Here is an 18354-nt window from a genome sequence, read left to right as displayed (position 1 = left end):
ATATCCTAAAATTGCTCCAAATTATGCGCGCTTACTTTTGGAGTAATTAAGTGATGGACTATCGAAAAAAAATGCATCTTATTAGTATAAGTAGTACATATCAATTTATTTAAGCTCTATTTAATTGTGTAGTCTCATACTTACATGGTTACAACTTACTCATTCTTTTTCCTTACAAATCACGAGACTCTAAATGTCACACCAATACTAATGAGCTTACCACATGTCCCGGCCAAGAACATCAATATTTATCGTATTTATTCTTTTGTTTCATATAATTGTTTTTCATCTTCCTCTTATTATTTTAATATTTGATTTTATGTTTATTTCTAAAATTATTTGTGAAGCAATATCTCATCTTAGTTGACCTAGTACAATAATTAAGGAGATACGTATTAGAAGATAATAGTACCTGAGACTTGATTGATTAATCAGCAAGAATATTGGTTATATGATAAAAAAAGGCGTTCACAATGAAAGCCAATTTAGATGTATCAGTTCCTCAATTTAAAGCTCGTCGTATTATTAAAAAATTTACTCAAACTTATGAAGTAGATTAATCTGCCACATTTTTTCTAATTGTAAAACATATGAAGAAGATAATAGTGCCTAAAACTTGGTTGATTAACTAACAAGACCACGTAATGTAGATTTCTTCCTCACCCCTTTGGTCATATTGGCAATTCCAGGGACCACATGTCATCTATAGGAGCCTAATACATTATCCTACCTTGATTGAATCATCGTGAACACCTTAAGAGTTCCCATCACAAAGATAGCACCACTCACAGCTAAGCGAGCCTTCAGAATGGCACCTTTAATCCCTTTTGAGAAGGAATGGGGTGGGTTTCAAACCCTTAACCCAAACAAAAAAAGATATTAGTAAAGGCAATCCCTACTACTACAACACACAACACTTGATACACAACATACAGCTTGTAAGTAGTTTTTTGTGCATCTAGTTGTGTACGTCCTTATCCTCGTCATACACTTTGACGATTATTCAACCCATGCTCAATTAATTCACGGACTTAACCCTTAAACTTACTGTATGACATCCCTTATCTTGCAGCACCCCTCTAACTATACACAAGTGTTAGGCCTATGCAAATGCCTCATGCGCTCAGACATGCATGTTAAGCAGGGCACGAAGGATGTGCTCAAGCATAATTACCAGGTGCTTGGTGGTGCACCCCTCAAAGGGTCTTGGTGCCACATGCTTAAGGTAAGCTTGCCCAGACGCTCAAACAACTTTGATACACTGTGTTTGAAATACTCCCTTCTAACCTCGCCACATAAGTGCACCCCCATTCAAGTTACCCTATACACTTGGTATATGGCACAATGCTCCTAATGCCCAATGACTATTCTCAGGGTGAGGGTAACAGTTTAATCTTCACTAATATTACAATGGCTTTACTCAAACTTTGAAGACAAAAAACCACATTGTGTTTAAAATACTTTTTTCATGAAAAACAAAGTATGTGAAAATAGGAGAATAATGAAGGGATCTCTTTACTATATGGCCCTTTAGGACACCAAAATGGATTTAAACACCATAGAAGTAGAACATGAGACATCATAATCATTTGTAAGTGTGATATTTAGCAAGTTCGGATTTTTTTTTTTTGGGGGTCAAATTTTGATGTTAAATACATCTGGTATGATATTTGCGACGAGATAATTAATTTTTTAAAAAATGTATGAAAATTTAAGCGTTTTATAAAGAATAAATATTTTCACATACTGACCAAAAAGACATAGAAAAGTTAAATATATGTTGATAAACACCAAATAAAAAAGAAGTTTTTAAGAAATAGAGACCAACGTAAAAATGATGCAAAAAACAATTCTATACCATATTCAAAAATCAATTCTAATTCCCTTGCCACAAATCTACAATATGCAATTCAGAATAGGTTATGTATTGTGACTCATCCACCTCCAACTGCATTCCCAGGCATTCCTAAGCTTTTCTTTCCTTTCAGTCTTTTTGGCTCTCTACTCTCAAGAATCAAAAAAAAGGAGCAAATTGAAAAGTACCTGTGCTTGAATTACTGATCAAGAACAAGAATAGATCTCAAAATTTGAAGGCAGAAACCAAATAGGCTTTCAGCTTCACAATTGCAAGTGTTGCTTTCCACATTGAAAGCAGGAGTGAGAGTGAGAGAGTGACGATTACTTTTTTCTTGTGCAAGGTGAAAAATGATGTGTTGATATCCAAAATTGCCATTGAAAAGCACAAAAGAAAAAGAAAGAGGAAAAAGGAAAAACAGAGGCTTTACAGGTCTCAAAAGGGTGTGAATGGTTGGTAGTATCGGCTAGAAGCTATTTGTTACTTTTTATGCTGTTTGATTTGGGGTGTTTCCTGCCCAAAACCTTTGGTCTCTAAAGCAGGTTCTGATTCTTCATCATCATCATCACTGTCAATGTTACTCGGCGTAAACCTGTTCTGAACTGCTCTACGACGCAAAAGAAAAACATTATAGTAGTAGCTCACTAAGTCTGCCCTTTTCCTACTTGGAAAGTTCTTACAAATTTCAATCCAGAAACACTTCTGAAGAGAGGGAGGATTTGAGCTCACTATATTCTTAAACTTCTTCTCTTCAGCCTCTGTCCAAAACACAGTTACATCCTCTCCCATGTTATGGAATCTCCACAGGTGATAAGCTGAGCCCAATTCACGTTTCACTCTCAATTTTTTCTCAGCAATATGAAATCTGACACATTCTGTGGAACCCGGCACTTGACATCCACAATTCTCCAGCCTTCCCTTTCCAATAGGATCCCTTTCAACAAGAAACCTTTTTTCAGTTTGATTCAGTGGCCACACCTTGGACCCCAACCACTTGGAGTCGCTTTCACAAGTCTCACCAATCCAAGCAGGTACTTCAGCTTGAAAAGCTGGTCCTGTGGGAATGCGGCTAGGACTATACCTATCAATGAATGAATGTTCCATAGATGAATCACCTGCTCCAGTATGATCTTCGGATCTCGGCATACCATGTCCTGGACTTCTGTCCAAGTCACTCATGGCATGGGATGAATCTGAAGAGGCTTGTCCTAGTGGTGCCGAATTCCCATTAAGAAGCTTCTTGCGGCATCTTAGTCTCTCTCTGAGATTGTAGGCTGCTCCTTGATCACTATACATGCTTGGATGCATCCTTTGATTTTTCTACAAGGTTGGTACATAATTTAACATTTTATTAACATTTTTAGATTTTTTATTCGGTAGTCAAAAACAAAATGGGCTAAAAAAAGTAATATATCCAAATCTGACTATTATTTTTTAAAAAAAAAAAAGAATCTGGATTAATGTATGGAGAAGGCCAAAGAAAACAAAACAAAATTGTAGTAAAGATTAGACATAAAAATATACATATAATATATTAAGAGAGAATATTTATATCCATCTTTTTCCAGAAATATACATTCAAAAAAAAAATTAAAAAAAAAACAAAGAGTAAAAATGTCAGAGGGCCCAAGGCACACCACTAGCTCTGTTATTGTGTGATAGTATTAACATACCACATCACCAAATATAAGCTTTATATGTAAAGCTTTCATATGTCATCAATTATCACTCTAAAATTATAGAAAATATAAAAATGCCATGACAACTTGAAACAACCTATAATCAAACTACAATCTACAAAAAAAATGTCAAAAGAACATAGATAACTGAAATTTAATAACATTCAATAATAGTCGGGCAAATGTCAAATGTGTGTGTATATATATAAATAAATCAATAAATATCAATTTTAAGGGTATATATTTATTTGTTTTCATGTGTTTTACTTTTAACAAAACATAGGGACTATCATCACGTACCTGTAAATTAATACCTGAGCTCAATGTTGGTAACAAATTACAAGGTACCAAATGGATATATTCCCATAATTAACAAAATAACATTTTACAATGATTTCCAGTAGGCTAACTAATCTCATTTTTTTTTTCAGAAACCTAATTTTAATTACTGACAAAGGATATTTTTATATGGCTAATTAGTAATTTTTCCCCCCGAACTTTGACATGTACTAAATTGGGCTCCCTGAACTTTTTTGGCCGTTAAAAATTCTCCCTAAACTATTGAGATTGTTAAATTTAAGGACTTTTGTCAAATTTTAGTAAAAAAATTTAACACGGATGAAAATTCGAAGGGCATGATTTAGTACATATCAAAATTTAAGGGGTATGATTTCGTAGATATCAAAGTTTGGGGAGCATGGTTTAGTACATAAACAATCACTGAAATAGTAAAATTGAATGAAATTAGACAAAAGTCCTTAAATTTAACAATCTCAATAGTTCAGGGGGAATTTTCAACGGCCAAAAAAGTTCAGGAGGCACAATTTAATACATGTCAAAGTTCAGGAGGAGGAAAAATTACTAATTAGCCTTTTTATAAATATCCAAAATTTACAAAAATACGAATTTACAGTATTTATTTTTACATATTTTAAATGTTTCTATATAAAAAGATAGATGGTTATTTTTATGTTATTTTCACATTGCTGCTATACAAAAACGACGACATTTTCTAAAAAAAATGTAAATAAAATAACTTGTTAAAAAATAAATAAAAAAATGATTTTAGATACTTAGTGTAAAAATCTCTATATATAATATAGAGTTCCAAAGTACATACAATTTCAAATTAAAAGGTTCTCACTAAGCATTTATCATAATAAAGTATCAAAAATATTTTCGTTAAAACAAGGAGTACCCAATAAGTAAATAATCAACTAAAAGAATACATTACAAATATACAAAGAGAAAATAAAAGAAAAAAAGTTAATATAAAACAAGTGTTCAGCATTTTTCAAACTTTTAATAGGTCCCACGTGTTAGTGTGAGTTTCAAAAGACTTAAGAAAGAAAAAACAAAACCATAAATTTAAGAAGTAAAAAAAGAAAAAGAAAAACTGATGGATATAAATAAATTAAAGCATAAAATTCGTTCACACCAGAGTGAATTTCAAAACAAAGTAGAAAGTGATGTTTTATAAATCAAATAATAGCATAAACAAATAAAATAATACAAGTACAACAATTAACAATCAAGACACAACCTGTCAATTGGTAATCTACAAAAATAGTTAAATGAATCAAATGAAAGCCAAAAGAGAAAAAAAAAAAGTTATCTAGGATTCTAGGGGAATTAATAGTTTGGAGACGTTAGGTAGGTAATATTAGCTTAGAATGTGAATAAGAAAGTATAAAAATTTCCTCGTTTGGTAGTGGAAAAGTGACATCAATTTGAAAGAATTTACCTTCTATGGGGTTAAAATAAAACTCGCATAGCCATATGAATTTCATATAACCTTCCATTTAAAACAATAGCTCTTAATTATCAAGACAATTAGGAGTCCTACTATCGCGCATAATTATTAAAAGAATATCATATTAGAGACATTAAAAAAGTATTTATTTTCACCAATTATTATGGAAGAAGACTCCCAACAACTTCTCTAATCTATCATGTAAAATACATCACCAAAACTCTACGTTCTCTATTTTATACAACGCACTTTCACATTACAACATACATCAGTTTTTTTATATTTTTCTCTACATCATTAAATTAATATTATAATAATTTTTGAATATATATACAATATACATAAATAACATATTGTTTATATATAATGAAAATAAGTTTAGAGAATGTACTATTCATTCTCTACATGTAGAGCAAGCTACATGTACTATTATGATTTATAAGAGTTGATGAGCATCAAAAAGAATGTTATGAGCATCAAAAATCATACAACTAACAAGTTTTTTATATTTCAAAAATCATACACAAGATGCTTGAGCGTCAGTCATAATTACCACCTTAGATTAATCAAATCATTTTGAATGCCTAATAGAATTTGATGCATAACTGTAAACATGAATTCAAAATTGATCGTCATACTAAACTCAACATTCTATGGAATGCAAGAAACTCAAACATTCATTCTAAACCGTGGAACAAAATTCAAACAGTGCAGGCCCTAAAAGTGAATTAAACTTTAATCTCAGTAGAAAAAATGGGAAACCTTAATGCTTAATACTACTAATGGAAAACCATAAAGTAATAACTGGCTAACTTACAGCCTAAGAGTGCGTCAGATTGCTTCTTAAGAAAACTAATGACAGTTTTAGAAAATAGTAATGAGATCATTAAAATGACAAAATTCATTCAGATGGGTATGTGGTAAGTTGTTTTCTAAATATAAATTAACAAACAAGAGTGAAAACAAACATTAAACAGCTTTCATTTTAGGTAAGAATAAAGGCCTATAAGCAGCTATGAGAAAAAGTACAATAATCAAAGCTAGGTTCCCTAACACCAAACTCTTCAAATTCTCTTGTGCTGTCATAAAATAGGGCAGTAACATAAAAGAAAAAGTCTAGTGTTTCTTTTTCTAGTTGGGTAGTTTTATTTAAGAAACTTGTCAAAATGTATTGTTATAATGCAAACTAATTATCTAATTTTCCATTGACTACTAAAAATTAAGGAACCCACTGTTAAGAATTAATAAAATATACGTGTTAATAATTAAAAATTATGCCAAGCGGACTGACCAATAATGTGGATAGTTTGCTTGAGTTTAATATCTAAAAGCCACCACTGCACCTAATTAAGAAAAAAAACCTACCACCAGACCTAATAAAATAACTAACAGTTCAAAAAGAAGATTTCAGAATTAATTTGAGAAGGAAACTTTAAAATAGGAGTTAACTCCCAATGCATAACAATCTCAAACTTAAACCTGAGTTGTTACTACTCCTATTGTTAGGATCCCCTAAGGTCATGCTCAACAACCTAATATAGAATATTATCCACCATAATAATATATGGCTCATCCATAACTACCCAGACTACTAGATATAGCGGTCTAAATCTAGTACACATCAAACAGTGAAAACAAGCTTTATTGAATACAACAAAGAGAATTAAATATAAAGAGATACTTGCAAGTCAAAAGACCCAGCAGTGTAAAAATGCACATTTATATTCACATACACACACAGACAAAAAAGTAAACAGTAAAATGCAGAACCATTGATAATAAGAGTTTAATTCAAATGGCTTAATTACCACAATAAATAAATAAATAAATAAATGAGATAATAAATACCTGTTCAGAACCCGAATCAGTATTTCTCTTCAGAAAAATGGCCTCTCGAGCCAACAAGACCTGTTTCCATATCTCCCCATTGCCATGAGCGTTCCATTTGGAAGGTTCTGGCAATGAACCAAAAACAGGGTCACCAGGATCTTTGGCAATGGTGAAAACCCAATTTAATATTTCCCTGAAAGACTCCCGACTCACCTCATCAACAACACCGTTCCCTTCCTCAACCGCAGCCCCAGAATCCACCTTCGTTACTTCTTTATCTGAAGAAGAAGAAGCAGAAGAAGAAGAAGAAGAATTATCAGAGCTCTTCCCTTCGGCCAGCTTCAACTCCATCACCCTGCTCTTTTTCTCATCTTCTACCTCTTCCAATGATCCATCACTTACCTCAGGTTTCTTTCGCTTTTTAATGAGTGAAAATTTTGTAGCGGGATCTACAACAGTCATTTCATCGTCATCTGTATTATCATCTGACCCAATATCTTCTATTCTTTCTTTGTGATCTTGTTCACTCTTCATCGAAGTATCGTCAAAATACAGATAGTACGAATCGTCCTTGGACAATGCATTTTGATCGGAGGAAGGCAAGAAGCCATTTAAACTACCCTCCAACTCCATCAAAAATGTACTCACATCTGAGCAGACACTAGTGTGACTGAGTTCCAGGTCCGTGCTACCAACAACAATTCTTTCAAGCCACCTTTCGAATGTATTCAAGTACTTAATATAGATTAATTTTATGGCTGCGGCGAATTTCAAACCGAACCCAGACTCTTCAGCTACCGAACCCCACAACCCATTCTTAGACACGGCATTGCAGCCACCTTTCTCCCTCACAGCCAAGAATAGTTCAAACAAATCAGCACATTTCCCTTCTCCTAGAATCGGAGGAATAGGCCTAAGAGTATTGTTTCCACAGATCTCCTTTAGAAGAAGACCGTGAAAGTGGTAAAAACAACGCCGAAGTTTACTAGACCCTTTTGAATCCGGTTCGAAATCGACCAACAACCCAGTTGGTTCAAGCTCCTGTGGATTCTTGGAATGATCTAAAGCAGACCCATCAGCTAAAATCGACCACCCTGCCATGAAATCCACAATTCAGACACCAAAAACAACAAATGGGTTTCTTCTCGATTCGTCAAAACATCAAATAAGAGTATAAAATCAAACACCAAAGAGATTAAAAAAAAAAACCCAAGAAAAAAGCTATCTCTACAATATATACAAATACGTAACGAAATAAACCCAATAAAACAAATGCGATTAAGAGCCCTTGAATATCTACCGATTTAGAATCTTAGTCATTCTTAAATGACGAGGTTTGGGCGGGAAACGAAAAATAGAAAATAAAAATTCGATCTAGGGCTTTGAAGAGAAAAAATAGAATGGACCCCGTCGAAAGTTTTTATTTTTTTTTTTCAGTCCCGCTCGCGCCCTCTCTCTCTCTCTCTTAATTCAGATATAATCTTTTCTTGAGAGAGAGAGACAGAAAAGAAAAGAAAAGAAAAATAGAAAACCCCAAATTGTAAAAAGAGGGAAAATTGGTACCAGTATTATTTGTAGTGGAAGTAGTGGAAATAGGAGGAAGATGAGGACAGAAGTGGGGTTTTTGATGACCCTCTGGTGACCGCCTTACGACCTTTGGGCTTCTTCCATTGTTCTCCCTATGTTTTCCAGTATATTCCATTTATACACCACCCACTTTCTCTTTTTTCTTATATGCCCTCCTTCAGAGGAAGACTGCAAAAATGAGGGGTTTTCAAAAACTAAAAAAATATATGTTGTAGGATGACAAGAAAAAAATAAAATACATTTATATATGAGAAGAGAACCTTTACCAAAGAAATTAAAAAATATTAAAAAAAACCCTAAAACTATTTAGGTTTTCATAGATTGGGGCCTTTATTAAGGTTTTATAAGTAGGAATGACATAAACTAACCATAGTTAATGTTGAATAGAGGCTTGAGTTAGGGTTTTCTTTTTTTTTTTTTGGATAACTTTGAGTTAGGGTTTCTTGTTTTATTTTTTTTTTTTAAATTATTAAATTTTTTATTATATTTTTATAAATTGATTTAAAAATTGTAAACATTAAAAAATCCATAATATCATAATTTGTTCATAAGAAACAACCCAAAAAAGCATAGAGACTATACCTTTTGTAAATCGTTATTGAAATGCCCTTAATTGCCATTCATACCACAAAGTTCTTTGCCAAGCCCCTTTTCATAATAAATAGGATTTTTTTAAAAAAAAACAAAACAAAACAAAAAAAAAAAGGTGCAATGGGATTTTTCTTTAAGGGGATAGGATGGGTTACCAATCTCAATCTCTAGGGTTCTTATATTTCATCTTCACATACCATGGTACTAACCCTAGAGGAATATAACAATTAGGAAATAGTATATAATCTTACAAATCTACCAATCATATTAGAGAATAATCTTCCTAGTTTGACAAGTGCTTCAAGTCTATTAGTTCACTTTGACATTTTAAACAATATTTATTTATTTTATAATTTAATTAGATATTAAAAAACAACTAACATAAAAATTTGTATGGGAGAGGTGTGTGAGTTGGGGGTAGGAGTTAGATCCCATATGTATCAAAAAAAGAAATTAACATAAAAATTTGTCAAATATTTAATTAAAATTTGAAGATTAATTAACTACCATAATTAGTTATTATGTAAAATAATATTAAATTTTACTTAAATGTGACAATTTTCTTTAAAAAGTAATAAATAAGATTAGATTTAGTATTCTTATTTCATATCTATACTCGTAAAATTAATGATATTTCATTGAAGTTCTTTTTATTTTGTCGGGTTTTAATAAGGTCAATGTCTCATTATAGGAATTCATTTATACAAAATCTAGCAAGAATTCAATCTATGAGAATCAATTCAAGACTTACAACAGCTGCAGAGTCTTTGATACCATCTGTTATTTATAAATAAAAGAATTACAAAGAGTTTGAGCTGAACAAAATAATGACCTAATAAAATTTACCATTAGGCAGAGTCAGTTAGTTTGTTTAACTAATTAAATAAATTACACAACTCTAAGTAACAAAATTGGTTACTTATAATTCCCCTCAAGCGAAAGGATGTTGTACTAATTTCAATCTTGATTTTGAGATAGCTAAAACGTTTAGTAGACAGTGGTTTCGTTAGAATGTCTTTTGTTTGATCATAGGAGGGAACATAGTACCTGTTTAGCCAATATTTAATCACGAATGAAATGCAGATCAATCTCAATGTGCTTTAAGCGAGCATGAAATACTGGATTTGCGACAATTGAGATAGCCCCTTGGTTGTCAATCCAAATAATTGGAGGAGAAGGAAGGGAGACACGTAATTCACGGAGAACAAAGCATATCTACTTTACTTCAGCAGATGTGTTTGCAAGTGCACAAAATTCATTTTCAATACTCGACTGAGCCACCACTTGTTGCTTCTTTGCAAACCAAGAAACCAAATTGCCACCAAATTAGACTACATATGTTAGGTTTTATGCCCTAAATAAAACTCTTTACAATCTGATTAGTTATCAATATAAGAAATTTGAAGTGATTGATGTTTGCATGAATTTTACATGCTAATGGTTTAATATGTTTAACATGTTTATTACATTCATACACACAAAATCAGTTAAATCCAGATCATATGTTTATTCACAATTACAGTATCGTCAACACAGTGGAATGTGATTGTGATCATATGAATCAAAAGTTTTGGTCCCTGTTTCATCAGTGTTATTGGATTTACACTAATGTGATAATCAGCGATGATGTGTACTTACACTTGGAGTAAGTGTTATGTTCTTTCCAGGACATTAGTAAAGTATGCTAGTTTCGAATGTATGGAGTATACATTGGACTGGACCGATATTGCAACTAAGTTAAGATATTACAAACTTACCGTTATACATATCTTTCCAAGTCAATATCAGTAGTTGATCTTAAGATTAAAAAGAATCTAAATCCTCATATGCTTAGGCTCAACTCAGGAGTGGTATTCATGTTCTTAGATTTATTAGTTAAGCCTACTTTCGGGTCAGGGTGATACGTATATTTCGAGAACATGATAGTATGATTGAGTGGGAGTGTTGAACATAAATATGGAATCTATAGCTTCTAATAGTGTATAGAAGTCAAGTGATGATTCCCTTCGAGCTTAGCAAATAGAAGTAAATGGATGAGCTCTTGTTTAACTGACTAATTATTAGATCACTAAACACCATTTACAGGTAGCTAAGTGTTTTAAGGGGCAAAATACATTGAGGGGTGAGAACGGTAAAGAAATACCATCTCGATGTAAATCATCTATATAGAGGATCTTTAAATCACAATAAGATTATAACAATGGTTAAATGAGATAGTATATTGGTATCGTGAAACATACAATATGCTCTATATAAGTCTGAGAGTGCAATTCTAAGTTCTAAGAGTGGATTCAACGAAGAATTAATAAGTATGAATTTACTTGGTAAATTTGGTTCACTTATTGGAAGCTCAGCATATAGATCCATGGTCCCCATTCTAGTTGAGAACATTCTGCTTGTAAGACTCATTAATTGATTCGTGATTGATCAATTATAATTCTAAAGTTAGACTATGTCTAATTTTATGAATTTTCACTGATTAGGGGTGAAATTGTAAGGAAAAGAGTTTTCTAGGTTTATTTATATATTAATGGACTTTATATGTCAAATTAATAATTAAATTAAATGACAATATTATTTAATGATTTATTAAATAATTAGTTTTGGCATTTAAAAGGTTAGAATTGGAAAATTGGCATTTTTGAATAAATAGAGATAAAATTTGATAAAATTGCAAAATTAAATAAGGCCCAATAACACCATATGGCCGGCCACTTAATGATGATTTTTCAAATTATTATTTTCATTATTTTTATGTCAAATAATTCTAAACCTAGACCTAGTAGTTGCCTATAAATAGAAAGTGATGGCTCAGTCAAATCATAAGTTTTGAACAAACCTTTCTGACAGAAATTTCTCTCTTCAGAAAACTGAGCCTTCCTCACTCTCTACCTTGGCCGAAATCTCTCTCTCTCTTTTCCCTTCATCTTTTTCGTGACCCTAGTGAAAGAGTAAGTGCCCACACACAGCAAGCAGTAACTCAATCATGGATTGTAAGACTGTGAAGGATCAAAGCTTGAAGAAGAAGGAGATTCGGGCTCAGATCTTGATTATACTCTGCTACAGAAAGGAATCAAGGGTTAGAGATCTGAGTGGAAGGAGACATTTATTCCGCTGCATCAATGTAAGGTTTTCTTAACTTTATATGTGTTTATTTTATCGTTTTAGAAAGTTCATATTTAGGATGTTAATAAACATACTTGTGAGTAGATCTAAGATCCTGGTAAAATAATTCCCAACAACTGGCCTCAGAGCCATGGTAATTGATTTACTTGCATGTAATTTGGACTTTAAAACGATTGTTTGTATGTTCTTTGGATGGTATCATGTTGTATTGAGTGTTATTTGATGATTGATTGATGTTTGTGAAATTTTCGTGAAAAATAATTGTGATTTTGTTTCTGAAATTATTTTTATTGGATAGTATGGAAAAAATTAAGCAAGTTAGCCTTTTACAGAACTCAATTTGGATTTTATTTGAATTAGTTATGATTTTTTGAAGATTTGACAAAATTGGGGCTGTGCTGATATTTTCCTGCGATCGCAGAACTGTCCGTACAGTTTCGAATTTTTCCTATTTTCTTCAATTTTTCATACTTTTTCATGGAATTAACTTCCAATTTTTTGTATGGTTTTGTATATATACTATTACTATTCCTAATTCAATTCTAATTATCATTTTGAATTAATTTATTTTTTTTTAATTTAATTCAAGATATTAGTGTAATTTGAATTTGAATAGAATTAGTATTTATCTTTTTGCTTAAAAATCTATCTTATTTTTAAATTTGATTATATTTTTTTTTAAATTTAAGGTCAGATTTTTTAAGATATTTATAATATCTTTTAAGATATTTATAATATCTTTTAAGATATTTAAAAATATCTTATCTTTTAAGATATTTATAATATCTTTTAAAGATATTTATAATATCTTATCTTTTAAGATATTTTAAAAATATCTTATCTTTTAAGATTTTTTAATTAAATCTTTTTAGATATTTTGACCTTATTTAAATTTAAAATAAGATATTTATAATCATGTAATTTTAAATAGATATAAGATATTTTGCTAACTTTTAAATTTTGTTATTTTATTTATTTAAATTAAATTTAAAAATCTGAAAAGATATTTTATTTATCTTTTCTAATTTTTTATTTAATTTTTATTTTTAAAATAACATTTAATTTTTAAAAGTAGTTAGCAAATTTTGAAATGATATTTAGGTTGGTTGAAACCTAATTTTTCAAAAAGTAGGTTTAATTTTAAATATTTTTTTTATTTCGAAATTTAAATTATTATTTCCGAAATTAAAATATTTTTTTTATTTTATTTTCAAAAATTAAAATATTTTTTTTTTAATATTTATTTTTTTTCGAAATTATTTATTTAAAATTAAATAAATCCTACTTCCATCTATCCAGCTAACCTTGTTGCAGGAGTATGTGTTTTTAGCTTGTGTGTAAGTTTTAAAAACCTATTATTACTTGATTGCAAATAGCCATGGTTACTTTTTGCCGCATCTAATGATCCGATGACTCCATAGTCAAGTTAATAATTTGTAACAGGTAAATTTTACAATCTTCTTTCATCTGTGTATGACCTAGCAACATGATAGGACCCATCCAAAGTGTGCCTGTGTGAGCCTATATGTTTATTTTATTATATAGATGCATATAGGTTGTTGCTAAATAAAATGTCACACCATGATAGATTTTATTTAGGTCCATTTAGTTTTTGGACCTATTCAATTAATAACAGTTATTCATTTTAAGGTTAAATTCCTCTCTTTTGGGCCTTGTGTGAGAGTTGGGAGCCATAGAAGTGGGTACGACATACTGAACCCAGCACCCCCTCACATGAACTACCCCAATTGTGAAGGCCCATTTGCCTGATTTGAATAAGCATACTAGGTTAATTATATTAGTTTGACCTAATAAAATTGAATTAGCAACATAATTAACTTTTAAAATATATGAAATTTATTTTCATTTTAATATTTTAAAGTTAATTTTAAGAAAAACACTTTTAGTTTAGATATTAATTCTAGACAAACTATTTGTATTTTTCTTGTATTTAATTAAATATAGAATTTTAACTAACTAAGATTCTTTCTGGAGCTTATTTAATTAAATATTCCTATTTAAGTTATAAATTAGTTGTATCAACTGATTTTTCTTATCTAACTTAAATTTGAATATTTGATTTAAATTTTAAATCAAGTTGAGGAATCTTAGGCATTAGTTATTAAAGATTCTTAAGATATTTTTTAAGTTAATATCTTTTCAAATATTAACTTAAAATAAAATATCTTAGATATTTTTTTTTTTGTTAATATCTTTTCAAATATTAACTTTAAAAAGATATCTTCAAATTAAGTGGTTACAACTTAATTTGTGATATTTAATTAAATCTAGATTTGAAATTATTTAAGTTTTAGATTTTTTCTATATAACTTAAATTAGATATTTTTCAAATTTTGAAAAGATACTTAGTCAAATAAGATATTTTCTAGATAGTAATTTCTAGACTACTTATTATTTCTAATATTTAAATAGGAAAATATTATACTTTTGTGAAATTAATTATTTAAATAATTAATTTTGGTACAATTTTACTAAGTATATTTTTCCTAGTATTAAATAGAAATTAATAATTAAGCCTTCTCTACACTTAATTATTTATTTCTTGAATTTAATACATTTAATTAACTTGAAAAATCTAAATATCTAAGTTGATTTTCATCATGATACTTAAATATTTATTGATTTTTCATGACACTTAATTAAATAGAAAATTATTTTTAGGTTGAAATTTAATTTTTCAACTTAAATTTAAATAATTTTCAATATATATATATTTCTTTATTTTATTAATCAATTTCGAAATTTGCATTTTAATTATGCAATATTTTCGATTTTTTTTTGAAAAATAGATTGAGTTGTAAATTAATTATTTATTTTAATTAATTCTTAGACCAACTACAATCAATGATTTTTTCATTTAATTGATTAAATTAAATAAATGAATTTAAAATATATATATTATTAGAAATTGAATTAACTAGTCAAAAGAAAGTCTAGATAGGTGATATTTTTGCTTGAAGTATTTCTTTTCTATTTTTTATTATTTTCGAAAATTGTATTTTTATATACTTTAAATTTTCGAACCCAATAAATATATTCTCAAAGGAAATTTTTAAGTTGCTAATTATTTATTTAATTCAACTTAAATTAATTTCCTTAATATTTATATTTAAGATTATTACTAAGATGGAAATAATTAATTTTATTTCAATCACCATCTAAGTATAATTTTATAAATATTATATTAAAATCTTATTTATTGAATTTTAATTCTTAAATAGAATTTAATGAGATTTATTTATTAGAATAATAAAGAAAATACATTTTAAACAATGAGCTTTATTATTATAAAGATATTCGATCTCCATTGTGGGTTTTACACCGCGTTTGTTTTAGTGAGTAATCCTCCCTAATGGAGGAACGTTCATTAGCAATTTCGCACCGTTTAATCTCGCATGATAAGTGGTTTGTAAGTGTTTTATATGGTATAGATCACCCTAATGGTGGCGACCATATTTGACTTGCAAATTGCGAAACAATGGTAGAAGCTCATGAGATAGAATAGCCTTGACTCTCGCCTAAACGGGACAACGCTGGATTCTGATCTTGATCGAATAAAAGGTTGCTAGAATGTTTAACATTTTAGATGAGCTGACAACTCTATTCAATGGATGGTAGCTTTGACTCTCGCCTAAACGGGACACTGATATCAGTTTGTTGAAAACCTTGGAAATTATTTAGGGTTGAATTTTTTAAGTATTATATCATTTCATTCCTACTTGCTATGTGCTTATAATTTCTGAATTGATTTTGTGTGTTAAACCATTATTAATTTCTATTTGTTGATTTCTATTATTTTGTAGTATCCTGTTTTGTCAAAATGAATCTCATGTTATCACTGTTGACTAAAAATAAGCTGAATGGATCTAACTTTAATAAATGGAATGAGAACATTAATATTGCTCTCATAGGAGAAAGTGCCTTGTTTGTTTTAACTGAGCCGTCACCTGAAGTGCCTGGGGATAATGCATCCAAAGCTGTGAAAGAAAAGTATGAGCGTTGGCAGAAGGCAAATGACAAAGCTCTATACTTTATGCTTTCTAGCATGGTTGACACCCTCAAAACTCGGTTTTCTAAAACTGAGAAGGCTGCTGAAGTTATGACGAAGTTAAATGAGCTATTCGGTAAGGCATCACTTCAGTCACGCTCTGACGCGACTAAGAAGTACATCAATGCACGGATGGAACCTCATCAAAACGTGCGTGATCATGTTCTCCTCATGTCCAGTTATTTCCAAGAAGCCCAGGATCATGGTGCTGAAATGGACAGTGCTACTCAAGTAAGTCTTATCTTGAATAGCCTGACTCCAGCATTTCTACCATATACATCAAATTATGTCATAAGAAGGAAATTGACTTTCATGAATTAGTCAATGACCTTCAAACTTATGAAAATTTGATTGGAGGACCCAAGAAGAAAGGGAGTAAACCTCATAATCCTGGTAATGGTAATGGGACGATGAAACCTGAAGCAAATGTCGCCTCTCAAAGCCCAAATCGAAGAAGAAGTGGAAGAACACCAAGAAGCGAGCAAAAGCCATGAAAAAGGTTGTTCCTTCTGGTGATGCTACACTTAAAGGAAAGTGTTTCTATTGCAATGAAAAAGGTCATTGGAAACCCCAGTGTCCTAAACTTCTTGCAAAGAAACAAGGTATTTCCATTTATAAACTTTAAGAGTTTTAGTGAATTATTATCCAATTGGATTTATGATTCTGGACTAAACTTTGTTTATTTGTTTTCTTCTTCCTATAGGCCAAGCTACTTGAGCTCAATTGAGTTGGATCAGAAAGCTGGACCAAGGGTGAAATCGTCCAGATGAAGATGAAGCTCTTCAATTTATTTTTGAATTAATTGTTTTAGTTTAAAGACAATTTGGATTTCAAATTTTAGTTAGGGATATTTATCCCTGTTTCTCTCATATTGTTGCAATACATTTTTTTTTAATATTAATAAAGTTTTTTTTCGAAATTCCCTATTGCAAATTATGAGATTGAGCTTCATTTATTTTATCTTCATCAACAATTACCACATTATATTTGTATGTTTGTATGTGTAAGTGATTTTATTATTGATGCAAATTCTATAATATTTACAACTCTTCATAGAGTTATATTATATAAACATTAGAAATTATTTCTATGTTTATCAATAATTGTTAATTCTCATACAATTATTAAGAATTTGTTTAATAAAAGGATCTTATGATCTGATAGGGGTGGAAAAAAGTTAAGAAAACTATGCAGTTCAACGATCTTTTATATCTAATGAACTCTGGATAGTATTCAACTCCACATAAACTCTATCACACTTAGAGAATCATGATCTTTACAACCTTTAGGGGTGGATCATAATCTCTATATACTTAGGGGTGGAGGTTATCCATAGTACCCTATATGTATATTCTTAGGGGTGGAGTCTATTCCACAATTCCCTATGAAACACATATCTTGTTTAAACATAGAAGTAATATAATGAGTCAGCTATTGTCAATATAAATTCTTGATCTTCATTGTATGTTCCATTTCGATTTTACTGGTGTAAGTAAAAGTTTGGTACCTTTGAAAGTTCTTTGTTAAAGTTTCACACTACCTTAATTGAGTGGGAGAATGTTAAAGTTCTATACCCATCTTCATTAGGTTGATAATTGTGATAGGTACTTAAGAACAATACTGAAAAGCAAATCTAACCATTCACATGGATAGGTATAGCTTATCAGAATTATGAGAATAAGATAAAGAACTCTAGTTCAGTCCATTCGAATGACTTGAAACAAGAATTCTTAATCCTCATAAAATTTGATGGTATCTTAATTTTGATTACTTTAATCTCTGGCATGTATTTTTCACTTCAAATACTAGTCTGCTATGTTGATGACTTAGTCTTAAAATTACAGACTAATACAAAAGTCACAAC

At 30.2% G+C, this 18354-nt stretch overlaps 1 protein-coding gene across 2 annotated transcripts; it reads right to left on the bottom strand.

Annotated features, from left to right (window-relative positions):
• Positions 1-1718: 1718 nt before the first annotated feature.
• On the bottom strand, positions 1719-9031 carry LOC115706466 (AT-rich interactive domain-containing protein 1). Of its 2 annotated transcripts, XM_061113752.1 has the most exons (4): positions 8971-9031; positions 8681-8872; positions 7136-8211; positions 1719-3175 (listed from the first exon to the last, which is right to left on the bottom strand). In XM_061113752.1, exons 2-4 carry the CDS (start codon positions 8817-8819, stop codon positions 2336-2338), a joined length of 2055 nt encoding a protein of 684 aa, XP_060969735.1. In that variant the 5' UTR covers positions 8820-8872; positions 8971-9031; the 3' UTR covers positions 1719-2335. The 2 variants fall into 2 exon arrangements, with proteins under 2 accessions (XP_060969735.1, XP_030489982.2); XM_030634122.2 differs by having other exon boundaries at positions 8681-9015.
• Between the last annotated feature and the right edge of the window lie 9323 nt (positions 9032-18354).

The sequence above is a fragment of the Cannabis sativa genome, chromosome 1 (genome assembly GCF_029168945.1).
Source record: "Cannabis sativa cultivar Pink pepper isolate KNU-18-1 chromosome 1, ASM2916894v1, whole genome shotgun sequence".
NCBI lineage: Eukaryota > Viridiplantae > Streptophyta > Magnoliopsida > Rosales > Cannabaceae > Cannabis > Cannabis sativa.
This window is presented reverse-complemented; position numbering and strand designations above follow the sequence as displayed.

Coding starts and splice junctions, on each gene's coding strand:
- LOC115706466 (XM_061113752.1), bottom strand. CDS start 8,819: ATGGAATATACTGGAAAACATAGGGAGAACAATGGAAGAAGCCCAAAG. Junction 8,212..8,680: donor TTCCACTACAAATAATACTG/GTACCAATTTTC, acceptor ATTTCATGGCAG/GGTGGTCGATTTTAGCTGAT. Junction 3,176..7,135: donor CTGATTCGGGTTCTGAACAG/GTATTTATTATC, acceptor CCAACCTTGTAG/AAAAATCAAAGGATGCATCC.